This window comes from Electrona antarctica, assembly GCF_951216825.1.
Source record: "Electrona antarctica genome assembly, chromosome: 18".
NCBI lineage: Eukaryota > Metazoa > Chordata > Actinopteri > Myctophiformes > Myctophidae > Electrona > Electrona antarctica.
The window spans coordinates 36,735,018-36,753,816 of NC_136799.1; the positions used below are offsets into that span (position 1 = coordinate 36,735,018).

The 18,799-nt window shown below is 42.2% G+C and overlaps 1 protein-coding gene across 1 annotated transcript in view; it reads right to left on the minus strand.

The window, feature by feature from the left end:
- Positions 1–541: 541 nt before the first annotated feature.
- LOC306941876 (ryanodine receptor 3) overlaps positions 542–18,799 on the minus strand; it is a 302,817-nt gene continuing 284,559 nt past the window's right edge. Inside the window, exons 96-109 of the mRNA XM_079527516.1 lie at positions 17,785–17,959; positions 17,240–17,326; positions 15,518–15,715; positions 14,630–14,760; positions 13,060–13,102; positions 12,285–12,412; positions 11,788–11,848; positions 11,292–11,438; positions 10,157–10,291; positions 8,551–8,707; positions 7,440–7,504; positions 7,218–7,318; positions 3,129–3,180; positions 542–1,822 (exon numbers count right to left, since the gene is read on the minus strand). Coding sequence (XP_079383642.1) covers positions 1,727–1,822; positions 3,129–3,180; positions 7,218–7,318; positions 7,440–7,504; positions 8,551–8,707; positions 10,157–10,291; positions 11,292–11,438; positions 11,788–11,848; positions 12,285–12,412; positions 13,060–13,102; positions 14,630–14,760; positions 15,518–15,715; positions 17,240–17,326; positions 17,785–17,959 — 1,576 coding nt within the window. The 3' untranslated portion in view covers positions 542–1,726. The remainder of the gene's footprint in view (positions 1,823–3,128; positions 3,181–7,217; positions 7,319–7,439; positions 7,505–8,550; positions 8,708–10,156; positions 10,292–11,291; positions 11,439–11,787; positions 11,849–12,284; positions 12,413–13,059; positions 13,103–14,629; positions 14,761–15,517; positions 15,716–17,239; positions 17,327–17,784; positions 17,960–18,799) is intronic.

Here is an 18,799-nt window from a genome sequence, read left to right on the forward strand (position 1 = left end):
GAGTGCCCGCACTGAGCGACCCTACCCTGAAGCTGGGGTTGTCCGGTGTCGGCGGTGTGAATGCGTCACAGCTGTGGTCGTTCGTAAATAAGGCACAGCTGTGACGTCACCGCCCACCACACTCAACAAACTGACCACATTCCCGGTGCGCATTTCCGAACGCACCCTTGGTCTCTCTTTGTTTGCACTGACTGATCAAAGTAGGAAACTGCTTGTAATTGCTTTAGCACTTTTTGAGTTTAGGCCATTGATTTATTTATTTTTTTACTTGGTGGTCCTAATGCATGTTTCGCAGGCATTCCTTCTCTACACATCAGTGTAGGTCAACTTTAAAGACCGTTTTATTGTAACAGTCTAAAGTGAGAACAGCAAATGTAACAGCAAATGACGTGACGTACCGTAATATGACAATTCTAAAAAGTCAGTGTAATTCAGGAGAATAAAAACACAGACACACAGACATATGGCCTAGCTGGCGGAGACAAACAGCCATAAGTGCATTGAGAACTTATTGCATCGATTTCTTTATTTTTCCATCAAAAGAAATGCACAGTTCAGCAAAGCTACTACATACAAATGGCCATACAATAGCAATTCCGTTTTTGTTTCAAGGTGTTTCAGTGAATTCTGACGTGTGAAATCATGTTTTGACAAGTGTGTAATTTATGCTCTTTTGTATCATGACGCTTTGCAATTATGCCAAATGTATGCGCCGACGGGGAACATAGAGCACACTTGCAAGTTCACAACACGTTGCATCTGCCATGCGTTGTGAGCTTGTAGGTCTGCTGTTTTCAGCACACGATGTCCGGTTTATCCCATGTTTATCCCAATCGGGCTTCAGGATGCTGCCGTCAGCAATAAATAAAAACATAAATGTAATAAATAAATAAATAAATAAAACAATGTTGTTCAAATGAAAAACATCAGCCACAAACCACATCTGAGCAGCCACTTCTTGCTGTTCCAGGAAAGCTTCTGTACTTACATACCATGAAAAAACAAAACAAACAAACAAAAAACATTTTGCATAGCTTTGTTGTAATGTAGATACAGTACTGTAAGGCACTTCAATCATTTTAGGCATTTTTTATCTGATATAATAAACCTTTGTTTCTCCACTTTGTGTCAATACTTCATTTCAATATGCAAGTTTACAACATGAAAAAAATCTCTCTATTTTTATTGTTTTTCCCGCAAAATCATTTTTACTCTATATAAATCTATTCCACTGTTCTTTTGGCATTAAGTCTCGAGTTGAACATTCTTGAAATAACCGACGTTTAGGTACTTGTGCATAATATGACTCAAACATTGTCCCACAACCCCACACAACCCAGTGTTTCTCAAAAAGACAACAAAATTGTGCAATGGTTTAGGGTTATGTGGAGTAAAAGGCAACACGTTGTCAAAAAAGAAGAAGGAAAAAGAAAAGAAAAGAGGATAAAGTCTCAAAACTGAAAAACAAAATGCCTGGGCAAGATATAAGTCATTTTGTCATAGTTTGGCACTGTACCAGAGCTGAGGTGGCAGATGGTTCTCTCTGTTGTGTTGTTTTGTTTTGTCTTGTCTTGTCATTCCCTTGGCCTTTGTTTCCACAGCATAGAGGAGGCTTCCGCTGTGGGATATATGTGTGTTGTTGTAGTCCAACAAGCTGAATGGTGGTGGGGGACTCCAAATCCCTGCTGCCACCTTCCAGAGTGGATGAAAGGGGGGAGTGTCCGCTCTATCCGAGCTGGTCCTCATACTGCTTGCGGAAGCAGTCCCCTGCTGGGAAGAAGTCCCAGATCCGGTTCTGGTACATCTTCCACACGTAGGACTCCTCCAGGGAGGGATGTGCAGAACATGTTAGAGACCAGGGAGGGATATGCAGAACATGTTAGAGACCAGGGAGGGATGTGCAGAACATGTTAGAGACCAGGGAGGGATGTGCAGAACATGTTAGAGACCAGGGAGGGATGTGCAGAACATATTAGAGACCAGGGAGGGATGTGCAGAACATGTTAGAGACCAGGGAGGGATGTGCAGAACATATTAGAGACCAGGGAGGGATGTGCAGAACATATTAGAGACCAGGGAGGGATGTGCAGAACATATTAGAGACCAGGGAGGGATGTGCAGAACATGTTAGAGACCAGGGAGGGATGTGCAGAACATGTTAGAGACCAGGGAGGGATGTGCAGAACATGTTAGAGACCCGGGAGGGATGTGCAGAACATATTAGAGACCAGGGAGGGATGTGCAGAACATGTTAGAGACCAGGGAGGGATGTGCAGAACATGTTAGAGACCAGGGAGGGTTGTGCAGAACATGTTAGAGACCAGGGAGGGATATGCAGAACATGTTAGAGACCCGGGAGGGATGTGCAGAACATGTTAGAGACCAGGGAGGGATGTGCAGAACATGTTAGAGACCAGGGAGGGATGTGCAGAACATATTAGAGACCAGGGAGGGATGTGCAGAACATGTTAGAGACCAGGGAGGGATGTGCAGAACATGTTAGAGACCCGGGAGGGATGTGCAGAACATGTTAGAGACCAGGGAGGGATGTGCAGAACATGTTAGAGACCAGGGAGGGTTGTGCAGAACATGTTAGAGACCCGGGAGGGATGTGCAGAACATGTTAGAGACCCGGGAGGGATGTGCAGAACATGTTAGAGACCAGGGAGGGATGTGCAGAACATGTTAGAGACCAGGGAGCGATGTGCAGAACATGTTAGAGGGGCAGGGTCTGACATTTTTATTCCTCGACATATTTCGTTCTGAAAATAGCCGATCCACAAGCTTGTAGATCGTCTATTTTTGGTACGCGACACAGCGCTCAACTAAGTATAATTTACTGGAGATGCGTCGTACGGCATGGATTTCTACACGGTTAATTATTATTAGGCAATTATTCAAGCATTCAAGTCCAGGAGAGTTCTAAAAAGACAATTCTCTTGAATGCTACATGGAGAGGCTGCATTCATGATCTGAGAGGGCACAAGCATGCACACACACACACACACACACACACACACACACACACACACACACACACACACACACACACACACACACACACAGTGTCATACGTCATGCAGTGACCCCCAGGACGGCGGTTGTTTGAATGATGTTTATCAACATACCTGGCCAGTGTGCTCCGTCTCATCCTTGTTGATGAGATACATCAAGAAAAACCTGTTGAGAAAGACAATGAGACACAAAGACAGACCATTGAGAAAGAGGGAACACACTGCATGATGAGAAAGCATGGGTGTAAGCACACTTAAGCCACAAGAAACGCCACGCCCTGGCGTCTCTTCTGGGTTTTTAAACACCTGTTGGATGGAAAGTTGTAATATTACTTATAATTTTTTTTCATTAATTTAAAATTGTATTAAGTAAATGTACTCATAAAGCCATAACGCGTAACTAATAGCTTTTATTTATTATTAAGGGGACTGTAGTGTAGCAGTCCCCTTAGGAATTGGACATACCAAACCATTTATTATACACCCAAAGAAACAAAACGATTACACCAAACTGGACCAGTTTAAACCAGAGGAATCATTTTGGAGGTGCACAGCGCCAGTGGTTCCGGTCCGTGGTTTTGGCCACCTCATGCGACGTAAAGTTATTTCCACTCAGAGCGGATCAGAAACACGAAAATGTTATTGATCCCAGGCAAATGTTCCAGCGCTGAACGAGCGAGCTCTCTATCATCTGAACCACTTGAACCCCAGGTTCCACATTATGGGGTAACATTAGCCAAAGAGAGTTCCAAAAAAGCAACATTTTTCATGATGTAAAACTAATTCAATGATTCTTTAAAATCTCTAATTCAATAAATTAGAAAACAAATGTTTAAAAAGTAGTGAAAATAGCCAATCTACGAGCTCATAACATGGTGCAAAGCGACGCATTAATGAGCTTGTAGATCTGCTATTTTCACTAGTTTGGGACCTGGAGAGACATTTCTCTTTTGGGTCACGGGCTAAAAAGTTTGGGAACAGCTGTTCTAGAGAACTGTTATCCAGCTGTTCTAGAGAACTGTTATCCAGCTGTTCTAGAGAACTGTTATCCAGCTGTTCTAGAGAACTGTTATCCAGTCAGAACAGCTGTTCTAGAGAACTGTTATCCAGTATAACAGCTGTTCTAGAGAACTGTTTTCCAGTATAACAGCTGTTCTAGAGAACTGTTATCCAGCTGTTCTAGAGAACTGTTATCCAGCTGTTCTAGAGAACTGTTATCCAGCTGTTCTAGAGAACTGTTATCCAGCTGTTCTAGAGAACTGTTATCCAGTCAGAACAGCTGTTCTAGAGAACTGTTATCCAGTCAGAACAGCTGTTCTAGAGAACTGTTATCCAGTCAGAACAGCTGTTCTAGAGAACTGTTATCCAGTATAACAGCTGTTCTAGAGAACTGTTATCCAGTATAACAGCTGTTCTAGAGAACTGTTATCCAGTATAACAGCTGTTCTAGATAACTGTTATCCAGTTCTAGAGAACTGTTATCCAGCTGTTCTAGAGAACTGTTATCCAGTATAACAGCTGTTCTAGAGAACTGTTATCCAGTTCTAGAGAACTGTTATCCAGCTGTTCTAGAGAACTGTTATCCAGCTGTTCTAGAGAACTGTTATCCCGTCAGAACAGCTGTTCTAGAGAACTGTTATCCAGTCAGAACAGCTGTTCTAGAGAACTGTTATCCAGTCAGAACAGCTGTTCTAGAGAACTGTTATCCAGTCAGAACAGCTGTTCTAGAGAACTGTTATCCAGTATAACAGCTGTTCTAGAGAACTGTTATCCAGTATAACAGCTGTTCTAGAGAACTGTTATCCAGTTCTAGAGAACTGTTATCCAGCTGTTCTAGAGAACTGTTATCCAGCTGTTCTAGAGAACTGTTATCCAGTCCCAAACTGTGGGTTGGGACCCAAGGTTGGTTCGCCCACCTATTTGTATGGGTTGTGAGTAAAAATACCTTTACTTTTTGTTTTCTAAATTTACAGTAGTTGACAATTTGTCCTGAACCCATTCAGGACGGGAACCCCTTTTGGGGTTCTTGTTGCTACAGTATATCTCAGCCTCAGTCCTAAATGGGTTAAAAACAAATTCATTTTTTTTCCTTCAAAATAAATAAATACAAATAAATTCCATAAATTACTTTTACAAAATAGTGAAACTAGTAGATCTACAAGATTACGACGCGTCGCATTGTGACTCGTGGGGCCAACACAAGCGTCTTTAACAGAGAAACGCCATCCTTTTCCACTAAGACATTAAAGAAACCCGTTGTTTCTCAGACCTCAGCACCACCAGGGGGACACAACCACACCGTATCACCGTCCGTGGGCATCGCAGCATGCACAAATCTCCATGAATACTGCATGAGAGCCATTGCCATTGCGAGCCTATTTTCCAATGAAGCTCATCACATTAAATAGTAATGCGGCGGAGCTAATGAGGCCAGTCCCCCATTCACTGGCCAGCTGAATTACAACGCAAATGGACTGAGACTTTCTATTGTCTGCTGGAGTAGAAAGAAACGGGAGGATGAGCAGGGGGTGAGAGAGAGAGAGAGAGAGAGAGAGGGGTGGGGGGAAGATCGTAAAGCTACTTTTTTTTCTGGATCACTGGGGCCATTAGTAACTTTGGCACTGATACTGTTGTAATGCTGAAGCCATCAATCACATCGTTAAATTACAGAGGAGACGCAATAAAGACGCTGCAAAGAATTAAATCGACACGATGATTGATGCTACTGTAGTGCTTGTACCACCAGAGAAATGACGGCACCCAACAAAGTGTTGTGAAGACTGAAGTTAAAGTCGTCTCACTTTACATAAATACGTTCTATCATTCCAGGGGTTCTCAACCCGTGGGCCGCGACCCCTTGGGGGGTCGCCAAATTATTTTAGGGGGTCCCCAAATTATTTTCAAAAAATAAATAAAAATAAAAATAAAAAATATTTTTTTTTTCACGGTTTTTCAAAAATAGCAGACCTACAAGCTCGTAGCGCGCCACTCGAATTATTTTAGGGGGTCCCCAAATTATTTTCAAAAAATAAATAAAAATAAAAATAAAAATTAATTTTTTTTTCACGGTTTTTCAAAAATAGCAGACCTACAAGCTCGTAGCGCGCCACTCGGTGGCGCGCTATGAGCTTGTAGATCTGCTATTTTTCAATAGCTAAATTATAACAATGCTTAAAACACCAAAAGGGGTTCCCGCCAAAATGGTTTAAGGTTATTGTAGCAGTCAATTTCGGCAGTCGGGAGGGGGCCGGGTCCCGAGACATTGCCAAAGCATTTCCGGGGGTCCCCGGCCAAAAACGTTGAGAACCCCTGTATCATTCTATTGGAAAAGGCGTCTGATCTCCGGGGGATTTTTTTAAAATCTTTTCAGATACATTGAAGCCAGGTGAGCTTCTTGAGACACAATATTTATATCAGACTTTCACTCATCCTCGTCAAAAGAGGACGATAGGATTCAGGTTTACAAATTTACAAAGTATTTAAGGAAATAAGTATTTTCAAGTCAAACAACGTTTCGACCGCTGTGGGTCTTTGAGCATTTACAGCCCTATTTCCTCCTAGATAATGATCATGGGGCCTTATAATAAATGTTGTCTTCCTAAAACTGTACATTTAAGTGTTAATCAGTAGCCTATTTCTTTGGACACCATCCAATAATTCATTCTATAATTATCATATTTATTATTATCTCGAGATAATTATCTCGTTCAAACGAGATAATATCTTGTTCAAACAAGATAATATCTTGTTCAAACGAGATAATATTTCGTTCAAACAAGATCATTTCTTTCTCTTTTCCATGATAAAGCAATAGCCCTTTTTGCTTGTAATACACATAGATCTAAACATATATTGCTTTATCTCAGACCTAATAGGAAAGGTTTTGGGTCCAGCTCAACATTTATTAATACAATCTTCTGTAACTCCCTCCTAACCTCCCCCAGAACTCCTTCACTCGTGGACATGACCATAAACAATGGAACAGTGTACCTTTATCATCTCCACAACTGACACAAGAATCTGGGATATCAGAATTTAATTTATTTAGTATTTTTGATGTGATATACACCCTCATCAGACAATTATATTGCTATTCTTAACCATTTCTTTGTTATTGTTGTTGCCGCTACAATGCAGAGGAACCAAAGAATTGTACCTCGTAATAAGATGTAACAATACAAATGTTGAACCTTAGATACTCACAGGTAGTTAGCCAAGTTGTGCTCTTGCAAGGTGTGAGTCTCGAAGCCGTGAGGCGTCGTGTCAAAGTAGTCATTGCCGATGCCACAGATGAAACATTTGGTCTGAATAAAATAAGAGTGGAATATGAACATAATAAACAATGGTGCTTTTGTCTTGTTATAGTGCCTCAGAAAGTACTGGCCATATTCTTAAATACATCTTGGGGGAAAAAAAGAAACTCACCTCCATGTCCTCTTTGACTTGTTCCTGTTGGTCCCTCAGTTCTCCGAAAGCATCGATGATCAAACCTGTGATCACATAGAAATGGAGGTGATTGGTCCAACAGTTCACATAGAAATGGAGGTGATTGGTCCAACAGTTCACATAGAAATGGAGGTGATTGGTCCAACAGTTCACATAGCAATGGAAATGATTGCTCCAGCAGTTCCCAACTTTAGAGTCAAGGAGAAGATAAAACACCCACACACTGTTTGAATCTCCAAAAACAACTCAGACCCACTGGGACGCTACAATACTTTATTACTGGCGTGGCACAACGTTTCAACCTTTTAGGTCTTCATTGGGCAAATATTATACTGACAGACAAAGGAACATGTTTCTAGAAAAGGGTTAGTCTGTGATGGGGACCTGTGCATCTGTGTAGGACAGATAACCACTGTCCATACAGTGGCAGGGTTTATATATGTTTCTCTGTTATTATTGCATTTTGTAGGGACAGATAAGACATAGATGGGCATAGATGGGTTTTATAGTGTGTTTTATAGTGTGTGTGTGTGTGTGTGTGTGTGCGCGTGCGTGCGTGCGTGCGTGCGTGCGTGCGTGCGTGCGTGCGAGCGTGCGTGTGTGTAAACTGTGCATGCCTGCATATTGCAGGGGGGTTTGCTTGAAAGGGATGTCGGCTGTTGGTGGGGAAAAAATAACTTTGAACTTTGATTTCCCACAGTACAACTGATCATCCACTGATACTCATCCGACCCAGCGCCAGATGAATCACATTCTAACGCATTCTCAAACCACAACATGCACTGATATGAAGATCACACTCACTGGCACGCACGCACGCACGCACGCACGCACGCACGCACGCACGCTCACGCACAGCTTTGTATTACTGTACTTGTGAGGACATTTTAGGACGGTGATTTTATGGCAGTTTTACCGTAATCCTGATTCTGAACCCTAAAGCCGTAAATAGCCGATCTACAAGCTCACAAAGAGTTGTGCTGACACACACACACACACACACACACACACACACACACACACACACACACACACACACACACACACACACACACACACACACACACACACACACACACACACACTTTACCTTGGATGATGGCCAGCAGGATGACGATGACGAAGAAGAAGAAGGTGATGTCAAAGAGGATGCGGTAGAGCTCGTAGGGGTCGCCTGCCGGGTCCTCGATCTCATCCCCGATTCCGCCTCCCGCCCTGACGCCCACGTACATGTGGAACAGGTAGCACTGCGGAGAAAGGGAGACTCGGGGTGACGGCCGTGGCGGAAAAAGTACTCAAATGTTTTACTTAAGTAAAAGTATAAATACTGAAATGTAGAAATACTCCGTTACAAGTAAAAGTCCGCAATTCGAAATTGACCTGAGTAAAAGTACAAAAGTATTGGCATCAAAATTGACTTAAAGAACCAAAAGTAGAAAGTACTCGTAATGCAGAATGTCTCATTTCATGGTTTCAAATGTATAACACACTTTTGAAAATAGCAGATCTGCAAGTTCACAATATGTGTGACACATACACACACACACACACACACACACACTCCACTAGGCTTATCTGCTGCAGCTGCGTCTAGTTTCTCCCGGCTATGCCAAAAAAAGGACAGGTCTCTTTCAGGCTAGGTGAACAGAGGCAAAGCATCTTGTGGTTCCTCTATAAACAGCAGCCCGAATAAGAGGGTTAGGTATATGCAACGGATAAAATGTAATTTAGATTTATTTATTTTTATTTAACCTTTATTTAACCAAAGTTAAATAAAGGTAACTTTTACAAGTGCGCACTGGCCAAGAGAAGAGGCAAATAAATGTTACACAGCTCTGCCAGTAACAACAAATACAGGACATGACAAGACAAACATATGACATCCGTAATACCAAAAACCTACTACCAGGGAGACTCAGAGAGTCTAAATAGCTAACCACTAAGCCAAGTACAGACTAAAAGAGACTAATAAGAACAATACATTAAGAAACTACTAAGCTAATATAAAACTAAGATAGCATGTTATGTAGACAGATATCAGGTCATTTGAAGACCTGGCATCCTATAGTGGGCTGGCTATATAGTTTCAATGTACAGATCTTTTGATATTGTAATATTGTTTAGAGTAGAATGATGATAGGTTATTCTATGATCCTTTTCATTCAAACCTTTATTTATTCTCGAAAGACCTTGAGGTCATCCTCATTTGCAGTGTCGTTAAGATACAGATAATACAATATTTCAAAGCAATAAACAAAAACAGAACAGAACATTTCCTCATCGCGTGACGTAGCACGTATGCTATGTTTAAAAACAGTTGCAGACACTTGGGGGTAAGTCTGATCCTAGATGACTATTGCATTTGATGTATGACCTTGTGTTGTCCATGCTTACTGTCAGTACAGTACTGTACCGTACCGTACCGTACGTGAAAAGAGGAGTTAACGGGCAATTATGGGCACTAGATTTGCCCGTAAACCTCAAGTTTAGCAGGCATATACAGTAATATACTGTAATATACAAGTGTGATGGTACAATTCGGGGGTTTACCAGAGTTTGTTGGAAAGTTTAACGGGAGATTCCTGTAATATACACATCCGTATTCCATGCTTCTTGCGCAGTGACAGTACAGTACAGTACATTAGGTGTGGGACGCAGTACAGTACAGTACAGTAGGTGTGGGACACAGTACTCACTGTCATCATGTCGTCACACTTCATATCTGGCTCGTCATCATCCTCGCTCTTGTTGTAGAACTTCCTGAAGAAGTTGAAAGCCACCACGGTGTAGAGGTAGACCACCACCGCTAGCAGACCCACCGTTAGCACCAGCTGATACCACGCACGCACGCGCGCACACACACACACACACACACACACACACACACACACACACACACACACACACACACACACACACACACACACACACACACACACACACACACACACACACAATTTACGTGATTAATGTAGACCAAACAGGACCCACTACTTTGGGTCCCAGGGAGACATCAAACTTCTCTTTTGGGTCTCGAGCTAAAGGATTTGGGAAACACTGACATAGATCATACATAATTGTTTTGTAGAAAGCTAATAACAAAAAAAAAAGCACACAAATGCAACCAAATCCTTTCGGTTCCATTTGTACCCTCTCAGGACCCGTTTCCACCAAAATAACTTTGGTTCTAGAACTGGTTCCGTTCGAGATTCTTGGAACCTTGGTGCTTTCATGGAACCGGCAGCCATTTTTTGGCAGTTCCGAACCAACTTTCAGGATTCTGAATCAATACACTTTCAGTGGAAACACTCTGAACTGGTTCAATATTAGGCGGCAAAAAAAAAAAAAAACGGTCCAACCTGGGTGGAAAAGGGGCCGCAGAGCTACATGGGTGTCCGCCTTTGAGCTCCACCGCTGAAAAATGCACTTGTGTGTAGCCCCAACAATAGACATATATAGGTAGACGCCCCTTTCGGCTCTGGAGCGTATATGTGCTCAAGGGAGGGCAAAAAATTCCCGAGATTCCTTGCGAAGCCCCGCGGAAACATGAGTGTACGTCACAGAGCGCATGTTCGGGTCTGATAAGTCCCGGAAACGATGCGCTGTGATTGGCCAGTAATCACTTGAGTGGCAGCGTGACGTAGCGTGCCTTCCACTCTTCCGGCGTACTTCCTCTCCCAGTGTAAATTCTTCCGCCCTCCTGTCGACACACATCGCTCCAACGAACTGCAGTAGCCAGTGAGGCATCTATTTTTTTAATATCTATGGCCCCAACGACGGCACTTCAGTGTCCCCTGCTGGCCGTGGGAAGAAGTGCACCCTACTCCTCACCTGTTTGCCGTTATGCGTGACGGAGGAGAGGATGGTGCGCAGGGTCTTGAAGCCCATGGCGATGTCCAGGAGATGAGCGGCGAAGAAGAAGTTGTTGTAGTGGCCCAGGATGGACATGGTGGTGTACCACACCAGGTACAGAAAGGACTGGTGAAACAAACACAAGCAGAAGGTACGGAGTGGTCAGAAAAAAGACGCACGCACGCACGCAGGTACGCACGCACGCACGCACGCACGCACGCACGCACGCGTGATGCCTATTCCAAAATAGGCATCAATGAAAGTTTCCCTTTCATGGATAAACGTATGCATTTATCCATTAAAGGGGAAACTTCACAGAAACCAAACTTCCCAGTGTGGTCTTCTGTAAACCCTGAAATGCCAACAAAATGCATGGCTTTTTTCCCCCCCCAGCACTCCACAGAGGAGCGAGTTCTCACAGAACACAGAACACTCTTGGAAGTGTTACTGTATATATTCAATTGTACACACTTACGTTGTCTGTGAACACCACTCCCATTTTCCAGATGTGGTACTTTGTATCAACTGAACTCAACCTGTGTGGGGGGGGGGGGGGGGACCAAAAAAACATGACGTTATTACGGGAGGCCCCGTTTGTAAATGATTTGTGTATCCTTATTCTACATTACTACTACTACCACCACCACCACCACCACTACTACTACTACTGATTGATTGAATATTTTATTAGACAACATATACATTCAAACAGCACAATGTACAGTCAGGCATTTTGTCCAAAAAGGATTTCACCGAAGAAAGATCTTGCGGTCTTGTTTCACACATGACATGAATAATAATTTAACACAGTAACAACAATTGATACTACTACTACTACTACTACTACTACTACTACTACTCATTAATCATTAATACTACTACTACTACTACTAATAATAATAATAATAAGGGTAATAATAATAGTTTTTTGTTTGTATTTTTGTATGTAGATTTCCAGTCAGTCCAACTCACCAGGACACCAGTGAAGCGTCCTTGGTCACCGTCTCCTCGGTAGGATTGAAGTCCAGGGCGCTCTTATCCAGGCCGAGAAGCTCTGCGATCCTCTCCGCTCCATACAGGTCTCCATACTTCTTGATCACCTACACACAGCAGGCAGCCCAACAGGCACAGAGCAGCAGAGTAAGAAGAGAAGAGATTCACCTTGTACAGAACAGAAAGCTGTTACCTGTAGGCCAGTGGTTCCCAAAGTGGGGTTCGGGGACCCCCCAGGGGTCCTTGAGGAGTTGAGGGAGTTCCAGGGGGTCCCGAGCTAAATGATAGTTTGGAACCAAATGGACCCTTATGGGTCTGTAACTCTGAGAGTGTACAAATGGAACCATTTGTGACCAGATTTGACTGAGAGACTGCCATCGTGCAAATTCCAGCTTTTCACCAGAGGAGAAAAACGTATGATTCCCTGCTTTCACATGACGTGAAAAAACGAAAATTCAAAAAGATCCAATGGCAGTCCCTCAGTCAAATGTAGTCACACCATGTGTACACTTAAGTTAAATTAACATTGATTTTACAATATAAATTAGGGTCTCAGGGAGAGAAATGCCATTAAATGGGAGTCCGTAGACTATAATGCATGTCAAACTGGGGGCCCTTAAAATTAAACGGGTTGGGAATCACTGCTCTTCAAATGGGGGTTAGTTATTGTCAATGTGGAGGTCCTTGACATGAAAAGGTTTGGGAACAACTGCTGTAGGCAGGCAAAAAAAAAACAGATAGATATGCAACTTACTTTACGCTTGACAAATTTGTCCCAGTAGTTGTTGGGGAAGGAGCTGTTGAAAAAAAATTAAAATAATAACAGCACAAAAAAAAATACATTTTAGAATATTCTTCAGTAGGAGATACATCTGTAGCCTCACAAAGCCAGCCAAAATCTCACAAGCTTGAGGGCTGTCTTTGAAAGGCTCCAAAAAAGGAAGCTATTTTAAAAAATTGCTGACTCAGAGTCACGGAATACTATAGTATTAATAATGTATGTGTCGCTCTCAATGCTTACAAGGCCATTTTCTTTGTCACTGAATATTTGCACATAAGTGAATTGCCCTCCTAACTCTTAGGCAGTGGTGGGAAAAGTACTCACATTCTTTACTTAATCCATTGAGACCTGGAACGCATCCATGTCACGTTAGCATTTAACCACATTAACCATTAACCCATTTTGGGGCGGGAACCCCTTTTGGTGTTTTAAACATTGTTATAATTTAGCTATTGAAAAATAGCAGATCTACAAGCTCATAGCGCGCCACCGAGTGGCGCGCTATGAACTTGTAGGTCTGCTATTTTTGAAAAATCGTTAAAATGTGCCTCAAATCTTTCCGAAAATTGTCATGATTTAGAAAACTTTTTTTTTTTAATTTCGACGTCAGGCCTGAATGGGTTAAAAGTAGCAATACCGCAATGTAGAAATACTTTGTTACAAGTAGATGTCTGGAATTCAAAATGTACTTGCGTAAAAGTACAAACGTATTTGTATTGAAATGTACGGTACCAAAGTAGAAAGTACTCATTATGCAGAATGTCACATTCTAAGTTTTCAAATGTATACAAATCTTTTGAAAATAGCAGATCTACAAGCTCACATACGTCGCATCACAACGCATTGTGAGCTTTTTTGTAATAATGTTTTGTAATAATAATCAAAATCTACAAAGTAACTATAGTAACTAAAGTTTTCAAATAATTCTAGTGGAAAAGTACAACATTTGCCTCTGAGATGTAGTGGAGTAGAAGTAAAAGTACTGAAAATTGGAAACTAAAACTAAAACTAAAAAATGTTACTTAATGATGTAAATTGAAGTCAACCATGCACACCTTTCTGTTTGTTTTCTAGTGTATATACACTATCGCTTTGTTTGTACTGTAGATCAGTGGTTCTCAAAGTTCTCAAACGTCCTCAGGGGCCCTTGAGGGGGTTCCAGGGGGTCCCCAGCAAAAGTTGTTGTTCTTGCTTACTGTAAATCGCTCTGGATTAAGAGCATCTGCTAAATGCCTAAATTGTAAATTGTACATAACATCACAGCCACTTTTAACCAATTTAACCATTCCATATATTACATAAATCTTCTATTATGGTGGTCCTTGGCACAAACAATTTTCAGATGGGGGTCCGCGGCCAAATACACATCACTTTGGGGCTCATTCACTTTAAAAGGTTTGAGAACCACTAGATATAGACGGACAGGAAAGCGAGGGAAGGACATGCAACGGTGGTCTCTAGCTGGGGGAGATCTTTGCTGTGCTTATTCAGGTCAGCTAAGGGCGGATGTTCTCCAGGCAGACAGACAGACTGACAGACTCACGGAGTATTGATGACCAGTCTGTCCCATTGTCCCTTGATATCATCGTCCGACGGCTGCTCTGTGATGTAGAGGCCATCGAACTCCAGCTTCCTGGCGATCTCCTTCTCTCGCTTGAACACCACCAAGGGCACCTGGCGCACACCACACATGGAAATCAGACATTGATATCGTCTGACCGCGACCACGGCGCACACGCACGCATGCACGCTGTGTTCCATCCTGGCTGCCGTGAATGAAACGTCATGCAAATTAGTTTGTAGTAACATTCTTTTTTTTTTCTCCTTTTTTTGAAATAGCAAAAAATAGCAAATCTACTGTATCTACAGTCTCGTCACACCGCGTTGTAAGCTTGTAGAGTGGCTTATTAACTTATCAACATTTGACATTCATTTACAAAAAAAACACAATGTAATTAGCGAGTGTCCAGATGTTTCTACGTGTAGGTGACATGTGACCATAGTCTATGACTATGGTCATGAAGTGTGGGTCATGACCGAAAGAATAAGGTTGCGAATAAAAACGGCCAAAATGAAATTTCTTCGTCGGGTGGCTGGCATCTCCCTTAGAGATTGGGTGAGAAGTTCAGTCACGCGAGAGAGACTCGGAGTAGAGTCGCTGCTTCTTCAACTGGAAAGGAGCCAGCTTAGGTGGTTCGGGCATCTGGCTAGCATGCCTCTCTGGCGTCTCCCTAGGGAGGTCCTCGAGGCACGCCCATGCATTTTGTTTCCAAAATGGTATAAAATTACTTAAATAAGAGTTTATATAGTTTTAGTTTTTATATATATTTATTTTTTACCATTTTATATACGTTTTATATACATTGTACATACATTTTATTTAATATATATTTGTTGTATACATTTCGTAACACTTTTAAACATGTTGTACCTTCAGGTAGTAGTATCCCACCACGCACAGGAAGGAGATGACGGTGTGCAGGATGGCGAGGAAGCGCAGCGTGGGCGCCATGTAGCCCGTGCTCTCCTGCAGGATGAAGTACTCCATAGCAGCCTCCTCCTCCTCCCCCACCACCGGCCCCCCGCCTCCGCTCCACGGGTCCTCCTCGTCAGAGTCGTCGCCTGTCACCTGTGTGAAGGACAGAGACATTACTCTTAAATGTCACTACCGGCCGTACCGGGCGGGAAAAAAGTGTCCTAATGTGTGGAAGGAGCCCCCCCACACGCACACTAGTGCCGTTTCCTTTAGTGATAATTGTTCCTGCTGTTCTACATACAGCCAACCAGGTGAAGAAATCACAGCTTGAGGCCTTAACCTTTGCTTTTATAAAATATACCGAGACCATTTTATGGAAGATGCTTCAGAATCAGAACATATTGCTAGAACTGTGAACAGAACACTTTCAAATGCTAATGCTAATCTTAAAACAATAACCACAAATAGCCTACAAGCTCTCAATGGGTCACAGACACTGCACATTGAGAGCTTGTAGATAGCTACAGTATAGGCTATTTCCGCTGCGAAACAAGCCAGCATGTCTTCTATGGAATCCAAATGACTGAAGTCAGTCGTGGCGACAAACTTAAAGCCATGCAGTGGCTGAAGAGGTGATTCAATCGATTAGTGTATACAATAATCGTTTATTAATCGTAATCGAGGCAAAGGTTTAAATCATCGGGATATTGATCTGAAGTTAAATCACAAACAGCCCTATACCCTGAACAGTCATTTATAGTCAATACTCCCCCCCATACACATCACCACACTCCCAACTTACAAACGAGATGCACCCTAAAGGTCCTTTCAAATGGGCAGTGACGCAGACGTTGTCGCCTGGATCAACGATAGGTCTGCTCCAGGTCTGCTCATGAGGGGCATGACAACGCAAGCGTAAAAAAGAAAAAGAAAAGAAGCTATATACCTTCTAGCTTAGCTAGAAGGTCCTGGGTTCGATTCCCGCTGGGGACGCTGTGGGCGTGTTCTCTCCTCCACGTCATCAGTGCCCATATACCCGAGGTGGGGTTAGCAAAAGGGCCTTTCTGTGTGGAGTTTGCATGTTCTCCCCGTGTCCCCTAGAGTAGGTACTAGGTACCCTCACAAAAACATGCAGTAGTCCTGGTCAGCCGGGGTGCCTGATGGAGGGGAAAGGAACTGGTTGGAATAACGTGTTCCTTCCACGCGCTACGTACGGCCGGGAAAACTCCCCCCTGTCAGGTGAAAAGATGCAGCTCGGACTCCTCATGCATAGAAGGAAGCATGAGGTCAGTCCGCTGCCCTCCCCAGGTTGGCAGAGGAAGTGCAGCGCCCAGGATTACATTAGATAAAATCGTGGGATAAAAATATATAAAAAAAAAAAGGTCTAGTCATGTGCACGAAACGAGCACGTGTGTACAAAAAAACGCAGGCCTCTCAATGAAAATGAATTACTAGGCGAGCTAATTGCTGCCCATCTGAAAGGACCATAACCCTGTACGACTAATAACCCTTCTGTGTAAATTATGTACATAACTTATTATTACTTACTTAATATTTTACAAGGAAAGGTTTGCATTGTAAACTCACCGAGTTAAATTTCTTCAATGTGCAAATATACTAAGCGAAATACAGAATTCTGATGTACCAAATTAGAGCCAATTGAATGCTTCGACTTACCTTGTAGAACAGAAGAATGAAGTTGATGGCAAAGGCAACAAACAACGCCAGGAAGCGGAGATTGTAGAAGTTTCTTGCCAGGTAGTTCTGTGAGGATAATATTAGATAATATTAATGAAAATCATTAATATGTGAGTAATATGAAAACTACTAATATATTTATTAGTAGTAAGTCACATTAATAATTTTCATATAAGTCAGTAGTATTTAAAAAAATATATATATATATTGTAGTAATGTCATGTCTGGTCTATACCAGTGGTTCTCAACCTTTTCAGGCCTCCAATCTACAAGCTCACAATGCCTTGCGTTGCGATGTGAGCTTTCACAAGTTTTGCGTCTTCCTTCCTTATATTATAATGCAGTTTTTATAGTATAGTTTGATGATTACCTTTGATGCAGTAATGGTCTTTTTTACATTTCATTTCTTTTTCTATTAGAAATCCTTCCCACAGGTTGAGAACCAGCGGTCTATAATACAACACAAGGTTATGTTCTATCTCCCGAGGTATAGGACGTAAAGGTGTACAGAGGAAAGCACAGACCAGCATCTTGGTCTGGTAGATCTCCAGGCCAGCGAAGAAGCTGGCCATGAAGGCCTCCGGGGGTTCTTTCTTCAGCCCAGGCCTCTTCTTGGGAGCTCTCCTCTCCTCCGCCGCGTGCTCTGTGGGAGGCTCCTCTCGGCTCTTGTCCTGGTCCTTCTTCTCTCCGTCCTCTGAGCTGAACCAACAACAACATCCAGTGGTGGGAACAAGTACTCATACTTTGTACTTGAGACACAAAGTAGTAAAAGTATGTAGAAATACTCTGTGATGTCACTCTGTAAAAGTCCAGAATTCAAAATGTGCTTGCGTGAAATTACAAAAGTATTTGGTATCAAAATGTACTTAAAGGACCAAGTAGAAAGTACTCATTATGCAGAATGTGCCATGTCAGGTTTTCAAATGTATACAACATCTTTTGAAAATAGCAGATCTACTATTTTCAAATGGCCGAAATGTGTAGGGATGAAGTGGTTATTTCAAGTGGTTGTTTTGTAATAATAATCCAAATCTACAATGTAACTAGTGACTCAAGTTTCCAAATAAATGTAGTGGAGTAAAAGTACAATATTTGCCTCTGAGATGTAGTGGAGTAGAAGTAAAAGTATTAGAAATTGAAAATACTCAAGTAAAGTAAACAAATACTTCAAAATTGTACTCAAATCCAGTACTGTTTTACCAACGGACAGACTTTACAGGAGAACGCAGCTATACCCAGTGTACCGGAGCACATACGTATGGATTTGCGCTACTAGTAAGCAGTGGCGTAAAGTACTGTACTTTTACTTCTACTCCACTATTGTACTTTTACTCCACTACAATTATTTGAAAACGTGAGTTAGTTACCATATACATTTCTGCTATTTGAAAGTGTGAGCTTGTATGCCATTTTCAAAAGATGTGTATACATTTTATACATAAATACTTGTATAGTTTAATGCCAATACTTTTACTCAAGTACATTTTGATAACCACTTTTACTTTGCATTATTGATCTACATTGCATTATTGATCTAAC